The sequence below is a fragment of the Zonotrichia albicollis genome, chromosome 10 (assembly GCF_047830755.1).
Source record: "Zonotrichia albicollis isolate bZonAlb1 chromosome 10, bZonAlb1.hap1, whole genome shotgun sequence".
Taxonomy (NCBI): Eukaryota; Metazoa; Chordata; class Aves; order Passeriformes; family Passerellidae; genus Zonotrichia; species Zonotrichia albicollis.
This window is the reverse complement of record NC_133828.1, coordinates 36,887,726-36,911,460: the sequence shown is the minus strand read 5'-3', so window position 1 is coordinate 36,911,460 and position 23,735 is coordinate 36,887,726. Positions and strand designations below refer to the sequence as shown.

The window sequence follows — 23,735 nt, the reverse complement described above, 5'->3', positions numbered from 1 at the left end:
ACCTCTACTATCAGGACTCTGTAATTTTTCTGTCTCTTCTCACCTGTTCTTAATTTGTTTCCTACATCTCTAGTTAAGAAGTACTCAGAGAGGAGGTAGAAAAACATACTATGATCCAGAAAATGTGAGATGTAATGGGAATTATGAAGATAATGTATCAGAGGAGGGGGATTTAGAAAATAGTAATGACACAAAAGACATCAAATCATCACCTCGTTTCAGCTCCTGTACATTACATGATCCTAATTTTCATTTGCTAGCCTAGTAACAGCTGACTTGAGCACTCATTCTGGAAAGAACCCTAATATTGATTTTAGGATGAAAACTAACAGTAACTTGTGCTTCTGGATGAGGCCTTGCAGAACCATGCTTTGCAACCTCCAGCCTAAAATCCATTTTAGTAAATTTGCAGAAATTTAAGTTTTTAGAAATTCAAGCCTATTACCAGAAATCCTAATTCCACAGGTGGTTCCATGAAATTTTAGAAACCCACCAGTGCAGAGCTGCTGCTTTCAGGCTGTGGGATTTGTGAAAGGTATTTAAGGATTTCCCATCACAGCTGAATGGTAACACTGAAATTCATTAGCAAGGCAAGCAATGGGATGTTCCATCAAGAGCTGAACACCTAATGAAAAGAAGGATGTTGGTAATTTAAATTTCCAACAACATAGATAGGAATTGGGATTGGTGAATAAGAATATTAGCAGAATTAAATATGTTGAACATGGTTGAGAGGCACATAGGAGAAAACAAGACAACATTCAACAGATATTTCAGGATTGTTAATTCATCCATTTTCTTGGGATTTATCCCCTTAGGGGAGATAAATAAGACTACAGGGATAAAAACAAGGGAATAATAATAATAAAGAAGGAGAATGACAGAAATATAATTGCAATATAAGGGAAAGGAGAAAAAAAATCTCGTCAGTAGCTGCCATCAGGCAGTGAAATATTTTCCCTGAGGAAACAGTGAAAGAGGTATGTCCCTATTACTGGAAATATCTTGAACTAAACTAGGCCAGCACATGGGAACACATGGGAAATGTTTTGCAGAAAACCAAAACTGAATTCTAGTAAATTTTTATCTTATGCCACATTGAAACATTTGAGCAATAACCTGCCCTGCGTGTATCAGGGGGACAAAGCATCTGATACATTCTGATTTACATGGATCAATCAGGAATTTATCCAAAACACCCAAAGGAGAAGTACCTTTACAGATTATCAGTTACAGATAATAGATGTTTCAAATCTACCCCAAATAGGTGTAACATGATCTGACAGTCAGAGCTGAGACTGGGTGATTTCTGACCATGGATACTTAGGGGAAAAAAATCTACTGAATCCATGGAAGAACTTACAAAAGGTCCTCTTTCTTTTAAATTCTATAAATAAGGACAGGATGTATGTTTATTCATCTACTATGATTCCACTTTGAGGAATAGTTGTAAGATTTTAGCTTCATACCAAATTCCTGGAAAAATCTTGTTTACAGTGTTCTAGGAGGAAAATTAATAATAATAACAATAATAATTTCTACCTGTAATGATTGCCTCTTAGTCCAAATGAAAAAATCCCTTCCACACAATGCACTGAAGGATGGGAAGGGTACTTGCCCTTACTGCAAACTCTGGTGTTTCCCCTGCTAATTGACAGCCGCTCTCCTGCTTATGATCGAGGCCCTCAGTCTTCACCCAGGAGTTAGGATTGATTTTTCCATCACTCTCACTCATAACCATTCTCCTCTATGTCCCAACAGAAAGTGCTACTTTCCTGTAAGCTGCTTGTGATTTCTCATGGCCTTTGAGACCTTTCATGACCCAGTGTGATGATTTTCTGATTGCAAGTCCTGCAGTGTGCATGCTGACTTCCAGACCTTGGAGACAGGACCCTGGGCAGCTCCAAACCATTGGAGAGAGCAGCAGAAGTGTGTATCACCAAAACAGTGACAGCTTTTTCTGAATATGCAAAAGGAGCAACAAAAATCAAGCCAGCAGAGGTGTCTGGTTCAGACTCTTACCTGTGCTACCTCCTCAAAATCATCATGTCTCTTCTGCAGTGCTCGTGCTCTGTGTAGAGACTTCCCCACTCCTGTGTGTTTGCTCAGAAACGCTTCCCCGTGGTTTTCAATCCAGTCCAGGACCTGCCAGAAAAGAAGAACATCCAGTTACCTCTCCTGCCTCAGCAGCACAGAGAAACCCTGTGAGGGAGAGGACGGAAGAGCTGCAGAGGAATGCCTTGTGCTTGCTATGGGTGAGCACAAGCAGCTCTGTCAAAATCCATTCTAACTGGAGAGAAGATAAATGTTCATGGATGCTTCTGCTAAATTAGGTTTATTGAATTTTTGTTATTCAATTTATTTTGAGGTCTAGCTTAGTTATTGGAGTCTGGCAGATATTAAATATTTACTTTCACATAGATGACTTTTGGGGAAAGGGAATCAGAAATCTGGAATCTTTTACAAGAAATACCCTCCTCTGATGAGCTTATGTAAACTGCAAGACAGCAACAGCTGATTTCACATCTCAGTGTGAAACTCATTCCTGAGTTGTCCCAGGAAATTGGCAAAAGACCAGATGTTGTTATGAGGCTCTGATAACCTGATAGGCCTAATTAACAAAAGAAGCCTCAGCATTTACTGAGATGCTAATAAAGATTTTTTTTTTTTTTTTGTATATAATGCACTTGGACCTAATAAACTCACAATAATCTGCAAGCATAGAGAAATATCGCATTTTTGTTTCCATCATAAAAGACAAGAAAGCTGGCTCTTTAAAAAGCTGAGATATGGAATAACAGAGTGAATAAAGAAACAACATAAATATAAATCTGTGTGGACACAAAGCACTTAATCTGCCGTGCAAACAATGAGAAATATTAAGCAGTCAGTCTGTGGCAAATGCAGGAAGAACTCTGAAAGGTCCCAGTCAAAGCTGAAATGACCAGAATTGTAAACATGTATGTGTCAGCATATTTGGAGAAACTCTCCCTTACCCTGAAGAAACGAAAAGTCTTTAGAACTAGAATAACTGTGTAATAATTCAAGATAAACATTTAACATTTTAATTGAGAGCACAGACTGTGTAATTTACTCTACTGCCAAAAATTAACATCCTGAGATACAGGTAGACATTAAAGTTACAGTGACTTAGTTGAAATAATTTAATTATCCCTTAAAAACTTAAGAAGCTTGAAGATGCCATTAAAACTGCAGTTAGGAGTGTTTTCTAAATTAAATCTTCAGATTTCCTAATTGTGCTTTATTGCCAAGCTGTATTTTATTCTAGCTAGGAAAGGACTGTAACTCATGAGTCCTTTGGAATGAAAAGAACTATTCTGTTCTGTTAAAAGCTGTTTCTGTTCACTGGGGTAGCTATAGCATGTTAATATCTCCTTTTTTAAAATTATTTTTATTTCACTAGTTTAAGATCAACATTGATGGAAACATTATTTTCTATTACGATGTGCATGTCCTGTCTCCATATCTCCTCAAGGGCACAATTACACACCCAACAAAATAAGCAGCAAACCCAGGTCATGGAGAAAATGAAATAAAACTCAGCACAGCTACAGCAGGCTGACTGTGCCAGCTATTACAGTCATTATATGGCTGGCTAAGCACAAGATTCAAAATGCTACCTGGAGGAAGAATAGCCCTAACTGTCCCTGTAGAATGATCTGTGTAACTGTTAAAATCATAATAGTGGCAATTCAGATGGGTTTCATTTGAGCAGAGCATTGGGAAGGAGGAATTTGAAGAGAGCCACTTCCAGAGCCCTTTCCACACTCTTTTTTGCTGAGGATCAAACTCTACCTACAGCACAACTAAACTGGGAAAGCAAATCCTGCCCAGGCAAGATCAGGGAAAAACACACTTGAGAGTCGACTGGCAGGGAATGATGATAGTTTGTATGGGATACCCTAGGAAAACATGGGAAGAAAGGGATGGAAGAATGGTTTGAGAGGGAAGAGGTTGAAGAAGCAATCAGGCAATAATTTTGCCAAGTTCTGGGACGATAATTGCTCTTCCTCTAGGCTAATTTGTATGATGGGAATATGGCAAGATGATTACATTAGTGAAGTTAAGGTCAAGTCTTTTAAAAACTTTTTAAAAGTTAATTTAATTTTTAAATAATAAAATCAACAGGGCTCTATTTTAAAAGGAAAAACAGACATTTCAAGGCAGCACTTTGAAAATGAAGTCTCTTTCTGTAGGTATCTTTCCTAATCAGAAAATGTGAAAATTAAGAAACATCTCATAACTTTATCCAATTTAAGTCAAAATCTCCTTGGGAACCAATTCTTTCCCAGTAAATTCTCTTGATCTGCACCCATTTTACATGAACACAAAATGTCAAAGGAATAGTAAATCTATTACTTTAAGGAACTATATCTGTCCTTAAAGTTAGTCGAAAAACTTCTGGATTTTCACATCTTTTAAACTGTGTTTCTTTTAGCAGAAATAAATGAAGATGAAATAAGGATGACTTTGGTAATAATCAAAGTATCTTTAAAGTTGGAAAAGAACTTGAAGATCCTTGACTCCAACCCAGCGCTGCCAAGCCACGAAACCAGGTCCCTAAGATTCTGCATGTCTTTTGAATACCTCCAGGGCTGGTGGCTCCACACTGTCCCAGGCAGCCTGAACACTGAGGGATGCCCAAACTCAGCAGTCCCTGACCCCTGTCCTGTGCAACAGGAAGAGATGAGAAGGTTGAGCTGGAGACACCGACACAGTGCGTGGTACCAGCGGTGACAGAACACCCCAACTTCTGCATTTGGCCCAGGCCATGTCCAACAGCCCCACTGATCCTGAGTGGGTGACCCACTGAAGTGCCAAGGGAATCATTAATCTTTGTTACCCTGTTACCACTGTTGTTGCCATAGTGACTCTTAAAAAAAAGGTTATTCTGAAAACTGAAAATAAATTATACCATTTTACACTTCAAGCAATTGAGAGTCAGATCTTGACCTCAAAGGGGTTAGTTTAACTCTTTGGTAACAGAGTTGTAATAAATTCCAGAGCAATTCCACCTAATTTATTCAGCTTTAAATGAGGCCCCATTTCACATAGGTGCATAAGCATTGCCTAACTTTAAACACATGGACAAAGCCTCTAAAATTGTGCGGTGAAAGGAAGCCAGGCAGCATCAAGCTGCCACTATGAGCACTTTCTTGCTTGCTCTTGAGGCATTATGAGCTAACTAAATTCTGATGAGATACTAGGAATTCATAAGGCACTTCAAAATTCACAAGAATGAAACCTTATCTTTACTTTCCTGTAGCGGCTGTTATGAATACTCAGTAGATCGAAGGCCCTGCATGTCTGAAACTCCTATTCCAGAAGCTCTGCCTTTGCCAAGCCTGCTTTTTGTAACCAAGAAATGCATTTCAAAGGTTCATGTTTCAGATCATACTTTACATCCAAAGCTTATTACAAATGTTTTGTTCCACTGCACAGCAACAAAATCCAATCTTTTCTATCAAAGCCCTTCAAAATTGTACAAGCCTAGTTAGTAATACTTACTGGATGTACCAGATTTTGCAAATACAAGACAGAATCTCTTGATACTTCATTTTCTTCTAGCAGAACTAGAAGCTACACGTCATATATGCATTTATGAGCAACACAGCTCAAAAAAAAGATGTGCTCTCAGGTCACCCACGAACCACTCCTTTATTGGGAGGAAAAAGTGCCTTTAAGAGATACTTGGCACATTTGCCAGGGAGACCGCTGACTGTGAGGAGAGGCAGCAGCCAGTGTGGGATTGCCAACTTCTATCCACTGGAATTCCATCTAGTGGATAATGCTGTTCTGTGCAGGATGGCATGGCCAGCCCAACCCCTGGCCTGCTACCAGGCCCTCCAGGAGAACTTGGTGTCAGCAACAGCACCAGGGAAGGCAGAACAAACACTGAGAATCAGAAGAAAAACAAAATGAAAAATCCCCCCTAACTCACAACAACTCAAGGAGACTTAAGAAATACTAATCCTCTGTAATGAATAAAACGCAGACACAGTCTGATTTAAATCAGTTTCTTTTTGTGTTCCAAATCATTGCTGAAAATAGATTCCTTTTCCCTATTATCCCTGGCCCTGTCACAGCAGGGTAATGTCAAGTAAAGGTCTAGCTGAGAAAATACACTGAAATACAAAGGAACTTATCCTCTGGCTTTTCCTGCTATTATTAATAGTTTATAATAGAACCCAAAACAAAACTCAGAACTCAGCCATTCTCATCTGTGGTTTCTGTTTCCTAATAAAAACTCCCTTTTTCACTTCTTCATTATAAATTTATGTTGGTGGCACAATAAAATATTGTTACAAAACCTTTTAAAGATGGGGATCACACCTCATGTTTAAACCAGAAACATCAACTTTGGCTTCCACAAAATGATTTTTATTTCCAGAGGCATCTATATCTGACTCTAAAACTCAGATCTTGTTCCCACCAAAAGCCACAGTGAAATTTCAACTGCCTTCAGCAAACATGGATCAAAGACCCCACATGTGTCAAGTTAAGAAGCAGGAACTAATTGTGCATCCAGCAGGATCTGAGCCTCTGGACACACATGTCAACCCCATGTTCTATTTTCCATATAGCAATGAGTGAACATGTGTAGTTCATAGGTTGCAGTGCCCAGGTTGAAGCAGTCCCCGTGGCCAGGTAGAGCCTTGCTAATGCAGAGCTCTGGGAGGGAACAGGGCCTTTTTCTGCCCACTGCCTCTGGTCAAACATGCCAAATCATGGAAGAGTTTCAAGAAAAAAAGTAGAAAGCAACAAGGATTTCACATCAAAAGTAGACTGGAATTGGAGTGATTTGGTTCAATGCCCAGCATGGCAGTTGAGCAAATTACTCAATGTCCCTGCCTCCATTCACTTTTCTAAAATGACATTAATTACATTTGCAGTTGAAACAAGCACGACTGACAGAAAAAGTGGAAGCTGCCTTCCACTTTAAGTTTTTGCAGCCTCTATGTGGTTCTAAATTTGGTTGGGGATTCTAGGAACCTTTTCCACTGAAGGAACATTCTGAAATATTATAAATAATAAGCAATGTAGTGGCAGCTGTACAAAAGGGAACAGGCAATCCATTGAAAGGCAAGGCTTTAAAATCAGGTGCAAGCTGCTCCAAAACCACTCAGGTACAAATGCCTAATAGCTGAATGTATACCTATAAATCCTGAAATACCATAGCTTGATCTGCCCATGCAGCAATGACTAATTTGTCTTCAGAAAATAATATAACCAGCCTACCAAGTTCTTCTGTATTTAATTCAGCTCAGACTCTAAGTAAAAATAGTCACTAATTTCAAACTGTCTTAAGACATGGTGTTGTCCACTATCACCAGACAAGCAACCTGAGGTTTCAGAGGGGTTTTTTGGGTTTTTTGTTTGTTTTAAGGTGGAATTGAGTGAACAGAGCTACACTCATTACCACAGTCTGAAGACTGGACAAGAAGGATGAACTATGATACTTCAATCCTTTCTCAAGAAAGAGCTCTCTTAAAATACTACCACAGACAACGTTCCCTAAAGTCAGTTAAAAAATTCTGACCACCATTTTGCCTTTCCTTTTCAGCACAACTTCTCCGTGTTGTATGTGTGGACTCAACTGTGCATGGGTCTCTTTGAAAAGCCAGAGAACTAATACAGCTGCTACTAAGTAGGAGTTTTTAATCATTCCCTGCTTTTGCTCTCTAATTGTAGCTATTCCAAATACCACGACATAATTAAAGAGGTCTTTTGAAAAGAAAAAACATACAGTCCCATTTACCCTTGGAGGGAAAAACAACCTTACAGACCTATCAGTATTTTGCTGTATATTGCAACTAAATTAATGAGGGGAATTAAATGCAGAGCCAATTAAAACATTTAAAAAAAAAATTTCCTTTATTCCCTTGTCTAAATTCAACCAAAAAAAGAAGTCCCTATGAAGTCAGATTGTAGGTGTTTTTATGAGCTTCCTGGACATTATGTGAAAGTTTCACCTCTGCGCAATTTTTCATTTGAACAACAAGAATCTAACCTTTGTAGTTTAAAGCTCCACTAGTTTGTCAAAACAGAACATCAATGTTCTGTTCTTTGCAGTGGGGGCGGCCTCACAAAGAACAGCTGACACTGCTGGACACATCTGAGTAAACCATACAGCTACTGAGACATGTGAGTCCAGAGGACTGTCAGCAAGTCCTAGATATGCAAAAATACATGCATATAGTCTTATTCACACTTCTCACTGCTTCCAGCACCCACAGATATCCTACAAGCCCATCTGGAAACGGGTCTGTAGGAGTTTATCCAGAGAAGACAGTCTCTGCAGCAGGATCCCTGCTCATCAACAGCTTCTGCAGTGGAAAACACTACGGAATAACAACTCCCCCAGCAACCCCCTTCTTAGAAGTTTCTGTTGCAAAAATATGCAAACTAGTTATGAAAGGACGGCAGACTTAACAGGATGACTAAGTGAAGGCATCCTAAATATCTGCCATAGCAATGGACTGCACATCTATGAGATGTTCACAAGTTCTCTAGCAGAGGCTCAGAAGTTCATGGGGACTTGCTGCAGCATTTCTCTCATTCCCCATCCATCTCCAAGAACTTTCACATTCTGTAGACCTACAGACCTGGGCAATAGTCACAATTACTCATCTGAGAGTTCCAATCTCATTATCTCAGATATGCCACCCTCCATGGACAGCACGGCTGCTCCCCTCATGCCATGATGAGGGACACACTGCTCCCACAGAGCTGCTCCAGCTGAACTCTTTGCCTTTCCACAGGCTTATATGGCAAAAATAACCTTGTGTCTGCTTTCTGCAGATGGCTCCTATGTACTTGTACAATTCTTCACATCTATAAAAGCATCGTGATGGTTTGAAACTGATAGGAGCTTGGAGAAGAGTGAGAATACAATGTGTTCTGGTCTCATCCACTTTCTTGTGAAGAAAAGAATTGGTCCCAGCTCTAGTAATTAGCAAAATGTAGGATTTAGCTATGTCTCTCTTGGAAACAGCACGTTCAGTTCTGGGCTCTGGCAGAGCTGGCTGGGTGTAGGCTGGGCATTTTGAGAGCAAGACTCGTCCCTTTCCTCTGGGCATGGCCTGAGGGCACGCAGCCCCAGCCTGCCCCTTCACTAAATGCCATCATCTGGGATGTGAGCTCCCCAAAACAGAGTGGGAATATATACCACATGCCTCTCTTACCCTGAGAAGGAACTTCTTTCAACTTCACATTGCTTTCCTTTGGTGAAGTTCACATTCATCAAATGTACCCACTTATCTTTCATTTTCTCGATTAAATATTTTACTTCATAAAATCTGGCAACTGCCTCTCTAAAAACATTCCAAGTAAGAGAACAATAGACAGACAAATGAAGAACTAATGTTTCTTCCTTAATGACTGGGTTGTTACTAATGTTCCCAGATTATTGTTTTTTAAGGAACTCAAGAAAAGGAAAAACATATCTTCAAGTTAAAAACCTTGTTGTATTCTTTAAATGCTGAACTTCTTTTAGACAAAATTTCAAAGCTGAGTGTAGGTGGAGAAGCTATAAATAACCACATTTGTGCATGTTCCTTCTGTACAAGACACAGAAAATGTGCTCTGCATCAGCATAGAAAGATGCTGCTGTGCTCTGCATGACGCTTCTCTAGGCTGACAGGTAAATTATTTCTCTTGCAGTTATGCTGCTGGGTTCCTATTTGTGAGTCTTTCCTGCAGCTCTCAGGAATCATACCTGGCACTTGGCTGCAGGGTAATGAATTGGCAATACAATTTATCAAGTCTGTCAGACTATGACCAATGGTAATATTCAGAAATTGAGAAATATTTTCTTACTTAGAGCATATAGACAATTTTAGTTATTGCTGTCCATAGCACTAGTTAGAATGGTGATTTTGCTTCTCCTGAGACCAAGACATTTTTTCCCAACTCTTCCTTTCCTGTCCCATATTTGTCCTTCCACATCATTTTTCCAGAAGCAGCTGCTGGGTCAGACATGGCTGTGGCCAGCTCTAGTCTAGGTCTGGCTCCCTCCCTTTGGGCAGTTTGCTTGGACATAATCAGAGTTCCCTGAAAGAATGTCACAGATCTCTCACAGCTCAAGAGGATGGGAAGAACATTGTCCAGGCATAGTTAGCACCGAAGCAAAGGCAACCTGAAAAGCTCTTGATTTGTTTGCTCAAGCAAATCTCCATTTTATTCTCCTCTGTTTCCACCACTTTAGCTTAAACTTTGAAGTTCCCAGAAAGAGGAACACCTGAGCTCAATGTCTGGCCCAGTTTCTTCCTCATATGCACACATAGAGGATTTCTACAACTCTTTAGAACCAGCAGATAAAACAATATCCTAATTATTAGAAACATCTTTTACTTCAACAATGCTCAGACTTTGCTGTGACCATGTGCACTTGAAGTTTTACTAAGCCCTCAAATAATTATTATTATTCAGACTTCTGAAAAACCCTTTTCAGCAAGAAACAACCTTGAGCTGTTCAGAGAAAAGAGGAGACACTCAAATGATTCCAGGAGTGACACTCATGAGAATAATGAAGAGCAGAAGTGTTTGGGGACTTTCCTTGAGCACTTTTTTAAAGAAAAGCTCAATTTTCCCCAAACCAAAATTTTCTGTGAAAAACTTCCTTTCTTATTTTTCTTCTAGTTTGATGGCTACAGCATCCCCTCATCCTGAGTTTTCTTCTCTTGCTGTTTCCTAACACCTTGTGGACATTGAAAACCTGAGGAGGTAAGCAAGCACAAACCATATGCAAAATACATTTTGATTGTTTAAAGTTACTTTTTGTTGGAGGAACAGGGAAAATAATAAAAAAGTTTCATTTTGTGGTTCGCCTCCTCCCTACAATTTTCCTCCTTATTTGGGACGGGAATCATCAGAAGGTCAGAAAGTTTTATATGTTGCTGAAGCCAAAAATAAAAGTAATTTTCTCCATCCCTCAATACACGTTCCATCTAAAAAAATACGGAAGGCAGGGAAAAAAACCAAGTCAAGAGCTTTCAAAACAAAGGGAGTGGAAAGGTGAAAGACCAATGGATAGACCTGAAATGTGTTTGATTTGCATATTTTCACATTTGAAAGACATTTTTGTTAAAGGGAACCACAGTGTAACATAAAAGAAGTTTATAGCTGTAAAAGTATACAGGAGTTGGAGCCAAGCAGCTCTGTCTAAATGTGCCTGAAGGGTTACCCCAGCCTAGGCAATAGCTTCCAGAACTACAATCCAGATTACAGCTTCTAAAAACAAGCAAGAAGCTTTGTCTAAGAGTTCCCTGTGAGGAATATGAAACAAAAGAAGTTTGCCTAAAAGTCTCCTGTTAGATAAAACTCCGCATATAGTTCAAAATAGTGCACAACCTCTCTTCCATGGAAAGAAACACCAGAACTCTTCAGCCAAGCCGGTTTGGTAAGGCAGCTAGCAGAACCAGGCACAGGAGATGCTACCAGAGCAAGGAGATGCTGCCCAGCACAGCCAGGGAAGGCATTTGTGGCATGGGGCAAGGCAGAGCTGTGAGGATGAGCAGAACTAACAGGAATTACTGGAATGGAGAGGAGCACTGGGCAGAGACAGGTCATGGTGCCAGAGCAAATCAGCCTAAGTTGGCTCTTGCTACCCAGCAAGACAAATAATCCCAAACCATGGGTGTAATTCATTACAGGGGGGGAAAGTAACCAGCTGGCTGAGCAGCTGCTCCATGGAGGAAAACACAGGGAAAAGTGTTAGAGTTATACATTAGCAAGTAGCTTTCATTATGCTCTTTGTTGTCTGGCAAGGTTTTTTTCTCACATCAATGAAAATACCTTTTGTTGGCCATCAGTCAAAAGCAATATGAAAGAGGATTGATCACTCTGAGTGACGGGACCATGAAAAAGCTGGGAGGCCATATGAGGAGATAATTGAAAAGAAAGATCAAGGGAAACAAATGGAGTAGAAAAGAATTACTATTTTGGACTCCTAAACCAGTGCCTAAAATAGTATTTTTATTTCTTAGCATAACATACCTTTATTTAATTTTTAGATAGTCCCAATAAATCCTATAAGACCTTTCCATAAGGGGTAAAACTGGAGTAGCAATGACTTTGTTGGTTTAGAGCAGGGATCAGACATCCCGACATGAAAAGTTCTAGTCATGAAGCTTGAAGTGACCTTTGGCAGGTTGCTCAACATCAACCTTTTAGAAAACCCATAATCCTGAAATTAAATAAACCTTAATAAGCAAGAAACACTGCTATTATTGTTACTTCTTAAAGTTGCAGGGCAGAAAGTTTTCTGGCATTCCAGTCTACATCAACTAAAAGACCTTCTTTTTCTCCATGTCCTTATGGCAATTACTCATTCTAGCAATTGCTTTCAAAAATATACATATACTTGGAGAAAACTCTATTTTATTTCTCTTTCTTTACCACTGCAACCCTTCTATTTTTGTAGGGCTAATCAGTAACAGACAAGCCTAATTCCCTCTCCTCCTTTGCCATGACACTAAGAGCCAACAATGCCTTTCAAAAACAATAAACTACACATGATATTTTCAGGAATCCTGACATGCAAACAATCCTGGGACAGAAATAGATAATGAGGACAGGATACATAAAGACTACAAATTTTGTTTAAGTGTAACATCAAATTTTAGCAGTTTGCTGAGGACTGACTTCCCTGCAGAATGCTGCAAAGCAAATCTGGGATCAGGAGGACACTGAATGCTCAGCAGAATGGCACCCCACAGGATTTGGGCTCCTGCATCCTAATAAATCCCACCCAACATTAGGTGGTGAAATGAAGGTCTTGTCTGAAGAGCTTACATTATCATTATTTCCCTGACAGTCTGGAATAAGAGAGGGAAGTATCCAAGGAGAGTCATTCTCAGGTGATGCCAGTGTCTCTCCATTGCTATAAAAGGAAACTCTGCATTAGGCTCCTGACTTGGATGATTCAGTTATGCTTCTAAAGACAGGCAGGATAAATACAGACCATGGATCATTACACCTGCTTACAGAGAAGGAACTGCATCTTTATATTGCCTTCTCCATTTCTCCATGCTATGACTTGTTTCCTCTTCATCCACTGAAAGACAGACCCAAATCCTCAATGAGTCAGTATGATTTCAGAGGGTTTCCATGAGAGCTTCTTAGCCTAATAACCCAAACATTTGCCATTCAAGAAGGAGCAAAACAGACCACCTGAGAAGAGCTAGGTCTTGAAGGACAGACAGCGCTGTAAACAAGAAAAACACTTTTTGACAGACAAAGGAATTTTTTTTCTGTTCCTCTTCTCACTTCAATAGGTTCAGAGATCAAGCTGGCTCATTCAGATTTCTTCAGATCTTATCTCCCAAGACAGCTGTGAAGCTCATCAAAGTGTTCTTGCTTCATACTGCTCATACATCAGTGCTAAGAAAACTTCAGTTGGTAACTGAATCTGGCCCCTGCAGTTAGATATCCCTTGCACTACTGCTCTGTGTATAAATTAAAAAGTGATCATTATTATTTTTTCATCAGTGACTCTTTAGGAGCACGAAGAACAATGGTCTGCTTGTCTTAATAACTGAGTAAAGGAAGAATGAGACAATGGTTGTTTCCAGATAATTTCAAGTTACACTTTAAGTCAAATTATGAAGAGGACAGTGTATTGTTAACAACAGCCTCTAAAGGATTTCCAGAATAAATATCTTAAAATAAAAATTTAAACCTATAGTTCTTTGTGAAGAATTTTGGCACAAAAATAATGCAAGATAATACTGGTCTAAGCTTAAGAGCATTGTCAGACTTTAAGAACAGAGCTTCCTTTCTCTTATGTAAAGTATGTAAAGCAATTTACTTTTTAGGCTGATAGCTGCAGACATCAGAAGTGTTCTTATACCATAAGTGATGAGAGGTTAGAGAGTGCAAATGTCCCAGGTTCTGCCTGGACAGAAACACAGAGCCTGCCTCTGTACCAACAGCCACTGTCTGAACATGCCCAAACAGCAACATGCCACATGATTGCACCCTCCCTCAGGAAACTCTGCTGTGGCCCTTCAAAGGGAGGATTCCTAAGACAGAGTCATTGATAAAGAGGAAAAATGTACATTACTTCTTTAAGTTGCGCTCTTCTTCTGTGAACCCTGTCCTCTTTGTGTTGCACAACCCTGAGCACACTGCCAATAAATGCTCCATGTCTTTGCAAGCTAAAAGAGCTAGAGAAACATCCCTACAAAATCACCAGAAACTGAAGCAATACATGGGCAATATTCTCTTTCCTTGTGCAGCAAATCCAACACAATCTGGTCAAGGAGTACCAGGGTTTGTGTAGCTGTGCAGGGTGCTCTTACTCTGTACTCTGTCACCACTGGAGCTTAGAGAAACATCCATAGTCATGGATGAAACTCCTGCATAATCCCATGCCACTGTGGGTTCAAATTAAGGAATGACAGTCCTTTTTAACAGATCAAAACAAGCAACTAAATCACTCAGCAATGCTTGTTATTAAAGTGGCAATTTTCACAATGTTTGCAGGATACTAATCAGCACAAATAAACCACCACTTTACTTCCAGCACTGGCTACTTATAAGACCTCTTCAGAAGATGAGTGGGGCCACAGATCCCTTCAATGCCTGGGCTCACACTCACATTGCCTGAAAACGTTCCCATTCTTTTGGCAGGAACAACAGGAATAGAATGAAAATTGCTGTGAAAAAGCAATTGACAAAATGTTTAATTGCACAGCCTGTGATGTGGATGGAAGCAAACAGAAAACCCTTTTACTACAATTGTACATCCTTTACTGCATAAATAATAAAGCAGAGAAGTGCTACATCAGGGGTGTTAGAGACGTGTGTGTGTTTGGAGACACGTGCACATAGTATTTAGTTGGTCTTTTACAGCTGTGTAGGTAAAAGTTGTATGGTGTTCTATCAGAATTGTCTGCTGAGATATTCATATCAGATTATAAACCAAAGGCATCACCAGCTGCTGGAAGGACAGGGTTAGTGAGGACAAAGGTATTTATCTCTTACCCATGGATAACAAAAGGTTGTTTTCTCTCCTGTTGTATCCCACTGGGAGAAGATTGCCAAGAACTTTTACCAGTACTAATTCCTTTTTCGTTATTTTTGGGGGGCAATGCAACCATAATTAGAACCTCTACTCACTATCACTTATGGCCAGTAAGGCCACACACGCCTTCTAAGCTCAGAGAAAGTACAGCAGTAATACTCTGAAAATGTAAACATGTAAGTGACAAACATTAAATGCATCTCATGACCACATCAATTTACCAAAGGAGCGGTAAAAACTCTCTAGGATGCTTTGAATTGTAATGTTTTAATTAATGACTGACAGTGGCAGCTATTTACAGGCTAAATCTGTTCAGATGGCACACAGAGCATGTGATGTATTCTTGCAGGGTGATGCGGCTGAAGTCATCTGGTAGTAAATATAATCTTGACTTAATTATAATGTTCTTTTATCTTCCTTAGCAATTGTTTATGAATAAATCTCTAGTTTTACAAGACCAAGTGAAAGTATTATTGTAAACAAAGCACAAAAGCAGATATATTCTTTTATTTCCTTTCATTTCCTTTGTCTTTGAAACAAACTATGACAAGGGTTGAAACAAAACAACAAGGGTTGTTTTGAAGGGACCAAAACAACCATGTGTACACAGGGAAATGGGGGAGTAATACACAGACCTAATCCTCTAAAATCTTGTGTAAGTGCTAAATGAAACATAAACTCAAATATCCAAGCATTCTTCTGCAAATGGACTACATAGATCACATGTATCAGCATTCTCAGATAGTGTATGGAGACAGACAGATGTTGGCAGGACATTTTTCCATACAAATGATGTCAGGATCATGCCCTGATCTGTTTTCTCTGCCAGTAAAAGCCAGACACATTACAAGTTAAAGTGCTTGGTTATGAAGAGAGACAGCCTTTTCTCTTCAATACTCTGCAGTCTCCCACAGCAATGGCAGCTGGTAAATGTAATGATATCAGAATGGCCACATGGCCTTTTTATCCATCCCCAGAAGGCAGATAACCACGTAAGGAAACCAAAACTATGTCCCTTAATGTATCTGGGCATGAAGCCAACAGAAGGCAAATCCCAAATTTAGAGAAATCAGATGAACCTGACACTACTCTAGCTTGACCTTCTCAGTAACCAGGAGGATTTGAGACATCACTGCAGCTGGAAAGGCAACAGCTCCAGCTCTCTTAGCACTGCCTACCCTCTCACCAGTAAATGTTTCTCAGTGTCATCTTGCTGTTCACCACTGGTCTTCATCTGCCATAAGGTTTTCATCTGCTCCATTTTGCCATGCAGAGCTACCACAGCTAACTCAACACTTTCCATAGCCAATAAACCACCAGCACACCGTACCTCTACACCCACCTATTCTTCCACTCTTCATTTACAGGCATCCCAACCAAAGTGAAACAAGAAGAAAGTAGCACCAGCAGTGTTCTTCAGAAAATCATGAGTCTGTGGAGAAACAGGCTGCCTGTGCCAGGCTGTGTTGGCATGTAGGTATGGAAATGATAGAAAGACTGAGAATTTCTGTGAGAAGCAATGAAGGCTGCAGAATGAGAGTATCAGTGTTACTGTCCTGACATGAAAGTGTGCTAAAGTACCATGTTCAAGGTTTGCCCAGATCATATCAATAATGCATCAAATGGGTCTCCTTTCTCCTACTTTAACAGGTGTGCTTCACATGAATGAGTTTAGAGTGGAGAATTCAGGCAAAAATCTTGCCTGTGTGAAACAAAGAGGATGGGGTGAAGAACAGCCTTATAAACTTACTTCAGCTATTTCTAAGGCTGTTTGATAACATTTCATGCTACAAGCTTTTTGCTGCCCTTGCTGTTTCATGGTGTTGCTGCTCATGGGGCAAAGGGAACATGTTAAAGTGCAGAAATGCACAAAGATACTGGGAGGATAAATTGGGACCTAACAGTGCAAAGCAGTGGGAATGTGAGAAAATATGAGAGCAGTTTGAAACCTCAACAGAAATGGTGCTAATTGGATGGTAAATTATTTGCAGAAAGGGAAGACCCAGAGCAGAGAGGAGCAAAAGGGAAAAGGTACCAAAAATGGGCCAACGCATCTGCAGCCACTACAAAATAATGGCATGAAAGTCAAAGGGATTTTTCTTCTCTCTTGAGGGACAGAATCTCAGCACCTCCTCCCACAGCTGTGTTCTAAAAGGATCAAACACTGCAGTTCTTCCCTATCTGAAACCAGAGAACTTCTAAAAAACAACTGAAGCAATGAAGTATTTTACACACTCAGCAACCCAACATTTTTATAATGATCCTAAATACTTTTGGTGTTAAAAGAGTTTCTTGTCAGTTCCTGCCTGTGTTGAACCTCATGGCAGCTCACAAATTTTCTTAACTGCTGCTGCTTTTGTGTGAATGGTGCTCTATTTCCTGGGAAGGCTGCAAATGCAGTTTCACACCATTTATTTTCTTTCCTTCTTTAAAACACTATATATTCATAACTCAGCATCCTCAGCACACCATTATTTATCTTGGTTCACATGTGCAAATGGATGTAATTGTATTAATACATAGATGTAGTAGCAAATAGTCTTGTAAAATGTCTGATGCTGTGAGGTTGTGATTATTTCTACTGATATTTTATAGCCTAACATTTCTTACATTAATATTGTAACTTGGCAATCCACAGTGTTTACACTGTATTTTTATACAGCACAATGCATTTCAGTTATGCTGTAACTGCAGGGATTTTGTGCAGTTCATGCTGAAACCCAGCTAGAATCAGAAGCATTTCTTTGACAGTGTGAACCTCTGAGAACACAGCCCTGACATGCCATTAGTACATACAGCAGGCAGTCTTGCCTTCCAAATGAATTTCTAGATAACTAGAAATTATATGAATGAGTCCTGTTGAACACAGTTTAACTCTCAAATCCAGTTCAAATGGCACACACTTGGCCTACACAAAGCCTTCATCCAGCTAATCAGTTCTGCAAGACTTCTCTATTGTCTCTTGATATTCCATGTCCAAATACTCAATCCCTCTGACAAGACTATCCAGAGTGGTTAGATAAGCAATTACTGATCTCTCAGGGTCCATAAGAGTCTCTTCTTGGAGATGTCTTTACCAAAATCTATTAATGCTGTTAGTAGCAGACTGAGAGGATGCAAAATAATCTTGCAGTCTTTATTAAGACATCCAACACCACAAAACCTGTCCCTATTAACATTCATGTGTGAGACAAGATTGATGCACAACAGGTGGCACAACAAGAAAGGCATGGATGAACAAGGGAAGGAGTGCAAGCTCTGCCACAGAGGTCATCTTCCACCAGAACTTTTACTGCACCGGGCAACAGCTGGAGAGGGTGAGTCACAGCATATCCTGACAGGAAAACTGCATCTGTGAGAAACTGTTTAACTCTGAGCTGTGTGAGAGGAATATCTTCCTTGGAGAACTATGCTGTATCATTACGTGTTTAGAAGACAGAGAAGTATAATAAACTCAGGGCTCTCTTGTCAGGATTTCTTCTCCCACATCTTTTCATTTTAGACTTGAACTAGGAGGAATTCAGTTGAAGGTTGTTAAATTTTGACAAGACAAGAAATCATGAGAGATAAGTGTTGCTTATGATCAGTGACAATATACAGGTAGACAGCTTCATCTACCAACTGATGGGCTTTCAACAAAATAAGCATAATAGGAATTGCATGACAGATATACAGGAGGTGATTAGTTTCAAAAAAAAGCCCTCATCAACATACTTAGATATCTTCCTCCTCCTCATGGAATCTACAATTCATATTTCTGTTTAGCTGATAATTTCATTTATGAGTTACAAAGCATTTATCTTGAATAGTACAGATGTTTAGTGAACAGAATGATTCATCTCTTCCTCTCTACTTTCTAAGTAGGACAAAGAGATGCCTCCAGTGTGTGCTAGGATGGAAGCATGTCTGTCATTAAGTTGTTGCTTCCCAGATAATAACTACCCATTAAGAGAAAAATTTGGAAAGACTGCTGCCAACAGAACTCACACAGAGTAATGCTCTCTCAAGTGATTGTGCTCCAGAGACTCTTACTGCCTGTTTCTTTTTCTCTCACCAAAAGCCATAGTACAGACAAAGACCTGCTCCTTTTGAAAACCAGTGACACAGCTTCATTGCCTTGCATGTGTGGGAAGTAAAATCTGAATGGGAAGTAAAATCATGAATGAACCTCATAAACACCTCTACTAAATTCAGAAGATATAAGAAAGAAAGTTTCAGTTTGGAAAGATTGAACAAAAGTGTAAATCACCCTAGGGAATGAAGAATACCTAAGATTCTTGTTGATGTTAAATACCACAATTAGAGAAAGTATAAAACCATCAGAATTTAAAAAACACTTGATTTTTCAGATTTTAGCCCTAAAACTGTATTAACTTCATATTTTTTGCTGAAAGTATTCTAACTGAATACCAAATACATGCTCTGTTTAATATATAGCTTATGAATTTCATTACCATGCAGTATGTTTGCTGAAACATAATGAAATAAAAGTTGCTTAAATTAAGCATCTGTTACATTCAGTCCTAGTTTTAATTATATATATCTCATGAATATTTTTGTGGTTTTAGAGGAAAACCTGAGTAGGTAGAAATACTGGCAAATTTTTGAAGACGGCCAAAGAAATGGTCACAAATATTTACAAAGAGCATCTACAGCTACAGTTCTGTCTGTGTTGGTGCACTCACTCCAGTTACGGCACTAATAGCACCACAGATTTGCACATTGAATAACAGTTGCCTGTCTCCTGTCCTTGTTGGTTCATGTCTGTTTTACATGTGACAGCTTTGTTGCTCCATCTCTGCCTCATTTTTCACTTGGAGGAAGGCAGTGGCATAAAGAACCCCAGGGACATTAGAATGCTCCATAAACATGATTAGAGCATTCAGCCTCTTCATTTAAAGCAAGTACCATATTGCTCCCAACATCTGCTTTGGGCTGTAATGGGGCCCTTAAGCAAACCACACCACCCTGAGTGAGCAGAGCCCTGGAACATCTGTGGATTGTGCCTGCATAGTTGGCAGCCACAAACATGGCATCTCATACTTATTGTCACTCACCCTCTTGTACTGGCACTCACATGGACTCCTCTGGGAGATAAATGTTGTCCACCTGGAGCCGAGGTTCTCTGAGACAAACCTGTGCTTTATAAGCATTGGGGTGTGCACTTCGCTGGAGCCAGCAAACTCATACCATGGGTATGTGGACTCCATAAGTGGTAATAGTGCAAAGACCATGTAAAGAGCATCACCAAACTGCCAGTTTATGTTGTTTCCACACTGAAAGGTGAAACACACCACAGTTCACTTGCTTTTTACACTTGAAATTCTTTTTTCTATTAAATATAAATTTCTCAGGAACAGTAGAGTACCTATAGCTAATTGCTTACTCGTGACAAATTAACCACTGAAAACTGTCAAATTCTTACAGGGAATGGACTGATCAATATTCACTGGATTGATTGATGATTTCCAACATGAAACTGAGAGATACCGAAAGATGTATTAGGATTTTAGCAGATTTCTAGAGCTGTGTGTGAAATCTTGCTTATGGCACCAGCCTCTGGATGAGTCACTAACCTTTATGGCTGCAAATATGAGGTCATTTTTTACCTCTTTAGTGGGGATATTACCTGTTGAACATCCTGCTGGAAAACACAGAGCTGCAGCCTTTGATGTAGCCGGACCTTTCTGTGTTGCCAGATGCTTTCTAGGCGCCGCTGGTGATGCAGGACCTCGTGTACCACATCCAGCACCTGGTGAACAGCCTTGGAGTAGTTTGCAGTAGCAGTGAGGGATTCAGAATTCCCAGGACTCAAGGGACGCTGTAGGACATCCAGCAATGCTTTTCCATCCTGGCTCACCTGAATGAAGAAATAGATCTGCTTCACTGCACTGGTACTTCAATATCTGTCAGCTGACAGAGAACAGCCTAGCTCATTCTTTTTCTGCTGTGTGTTCTCCTTATTTCAGTCAAAAAGGAAGAAAGAGCTCATAACATCTCTTTTTGACTTGTACTTACACATGCAGCACTTGCCTTTGCTTCTAGTGGCCCTGCTGTGTCACTCAGCAGGAGCTCAGGTACAGCACTGCTGGGGCTGCACACAGAGATCCCAGGGCTTTATTCCATGGTGACACTTGGGCACTGAAAATTCCTGACACACACTGCTTGGTGACAGGTGGCATTTGCAAGAGCAGGCCTATCTTTGTGAGGAGGTGGCATTTTAAGAAAACCACAGATGGCAGTCATTCATATTCTGTATAATAAAGGAGAGTCCTTCTTTGTAGGATTACTAAGTATGTCTATACATTGAGAGGTGTGACATTCCATTCTGTATTTCATTCAGTGGCAGTGAAAAATAAATTAGTATATGACTGATTCTTTTCTTTCCCAGGAACAGCTCAGAGGGACCTATGGTCTCAGTTTTCAATAGACGATGAAGTTTGCTGGGAAATACAAAGCCCTCTGCACACATGTAACCTTTTTCAAGCATATTAAAAGATATTTACAGATGCAAAGGCATTTGGGCATTAAAAAAAATCAGGATGCCTGGTTTTTTAATGTCAAATTTTTTATTCTGGAACATTCCTGGACCATTTTCATATTGCAGGGGCAAAATGATAAATTTAACCATAAAAACCAGATTTCTGCTAAAAAATGTGTGCATGCACTGATTCTCAAAAAAAGGCTTTTTGAAATAACTTTTCCATTACAGATTACAAAATTAAAATATTTTGTTCAACAGTAATGGTAAATGAGGACACTATTGGAATCCTTCTCCTTTGCCAGCCTTCTTTTTGCTTTTCCCTCTGAAACAAACTGCAGTGAAAATGACAAGTTTTCCTGAAAAATGTATTTGTAAGCAATCACAATCACCAATCCTGACAGAAAATAGGGTAATGAATGTTTTTCATCCAGTTCAAATTTGGAATATTATCAAAGTTAAAACACATCTCCAGGATTTCCATGTCTCCTTTATTCCTGTATTATAAGTTGCTTATTCAAATGTAGAAAATATCCTTTCAATGCCCTAACTTTTGGCAAGCCATGCCATGTCCTGGTCTGTGGTAGCACTGGGTGTCTGGTGCATTTACAGAGAAACCAAAAATTGGAGTCAAATCTCATCATATTTATGACTATTTGGTGGCCTTAAGAAAATTCTTGGGGTTTTTTAAAGTATTCAAGGTAATTTGAAACTAGATCAGGAAATAACTGGAGAGTACAAAGGGAGTGGCTTCCCATACTCAATTTCAGTTGCTGCTGAAGATCAGCTGGAATAATTTGCACATGCTGGAGCCCTTTAGGGTCACAGAGGAACAACAGCAGTGGATAGTGGTGATATGATGGAGGATTTTGGGAGGAAACATTGAGGCACAGGTGTTACCTTGGCAAGATTATGGAGATGGCATTAGCTGCTAGTCAGGAAGAAGCAGCTTCCAGAGGAAGAAGATAAGGCACACTACATCCTATTTTATCTGTGGGAAGACAAGCAGCAACTACTTAATTGCTGGGAACAGGAAACCAAGGCCATGGACACATGTGGGTGCAGATTATTGCACTGGCTGAATCCACTGTGTAATTCACTGTGTTTCTGTTACTGGGATTTGGGCTTAGAGGGGGTTTGAATCACTCCCTGGGTGGTGTTCCAAAGGTTTTAATAGAGTCCCTGCTGATTTACACTGCTACAATCACAGCAGAACTGGGATTAAAAATAAAGGTTCAAAAGTTTAGCAGTAAGAGATGTGATTGCACAGAAAATACAACACACATGTTTTACTCAGGAAAACTTTCTTACCAAGTTTGTGCTGTAATACAGACCTATTAATAGCTACACTTCTGCATTGTCTCACTCCTTTCTCTTCTATGGGATTTAGTAGGTTTTTATCTGTTGCATGGCAATTTGCTTCTGTTGTCTGTCTAAAAAGCCTCAGAGATTACAAGTTATGATTTTCCCTGATGGGAATAACCTCCTGGTTATTCTCTGGACAGACAGAGATAAAACACCAGATTTGAAGTCATTGTGTTGTCCTGTTAATTACCATCAATACAAATCAGAGGCTATTAGAAGTGTTCTTCTGCTCTCCAATTTATACCCCTGTCCCAATCACACTGGACTAAATAAATGAAAAGGAGCATAGTAACCATCAGGTAACCAGTGGTACTCAGTATTCTCAAGGATAACATAGATATTCCAGGGTTTCATATCATCTGCAGCTCTGAAATTCTTCAGCTTAAAAAGTTTGTTTTCCAAAACTGTAACTATTATTGCATTCCCAATCAATAGCTCAGAAGTTCTGTGCTCTCAAGAGTTCCCCAATGAGATGATTTCTGAAAGGAACAGCCTCAAAATTGGAGAAGCCACCTACTGTGCTCTTTCATTCATTTCTATGTTCTCTTCATAACTGCAAAAATAAATCAACAAAACTCTTTTCATGAGAATCTTTTTGAATTTTTCAAGGATTGTGCAAGGAGACAAGGAAAACAACCCAGGTTGGTCCCATCCCTTCACTTACATCTTATTTACAACATATTTTTAAGTATTGCAAAAGCCTTAAGCTAAATAGACCCCATGGCTTGCAATCTCAGTAAGGTGTAAGATCCAATGTTGCATTTGTCAAAGCAAAGTGCTGCTGGACTCTGTGAAAGTTTAGCTCACCACCTGACACAAAACACACACACACTCCTATCA

The 23,735-nt window shown here is 39.7% G+C and overlaps 1 protein-coding gene across 9 annotated transcripts in view; it reads right to left on the bottom strand.

Moving 5' to 3' along the window:
- The window catches only part of KALRN (kalirin RhoGEF kinase), a 463,005-nt gene that overhangs the window by 212,549 nt on the left and 226,721 nt on the right, over positions 1 to 23,735 (bottom strand). For all 9 annotated transcript variants that reach the window (XM_074548811.1, XM_074548813.1, XM_074548812.1 and 6 more), the window contains exons 10-11: positions 20,679 to 20,909; positions 2,023 to 2,145 (exon numbers count right to left, since the gene is read on the bottom strand). In XM_074548811.1, coding sequence (XP_074404912.1) covers positions 2,023 to 2,145; positions 20,679 to 20,909 — 354 coding nt within the window. The remainder of the gene's footprint in view (positions 1 to 2,022; positions 2,146 to 20,678; positions 20,910 to 23,735) is intronic.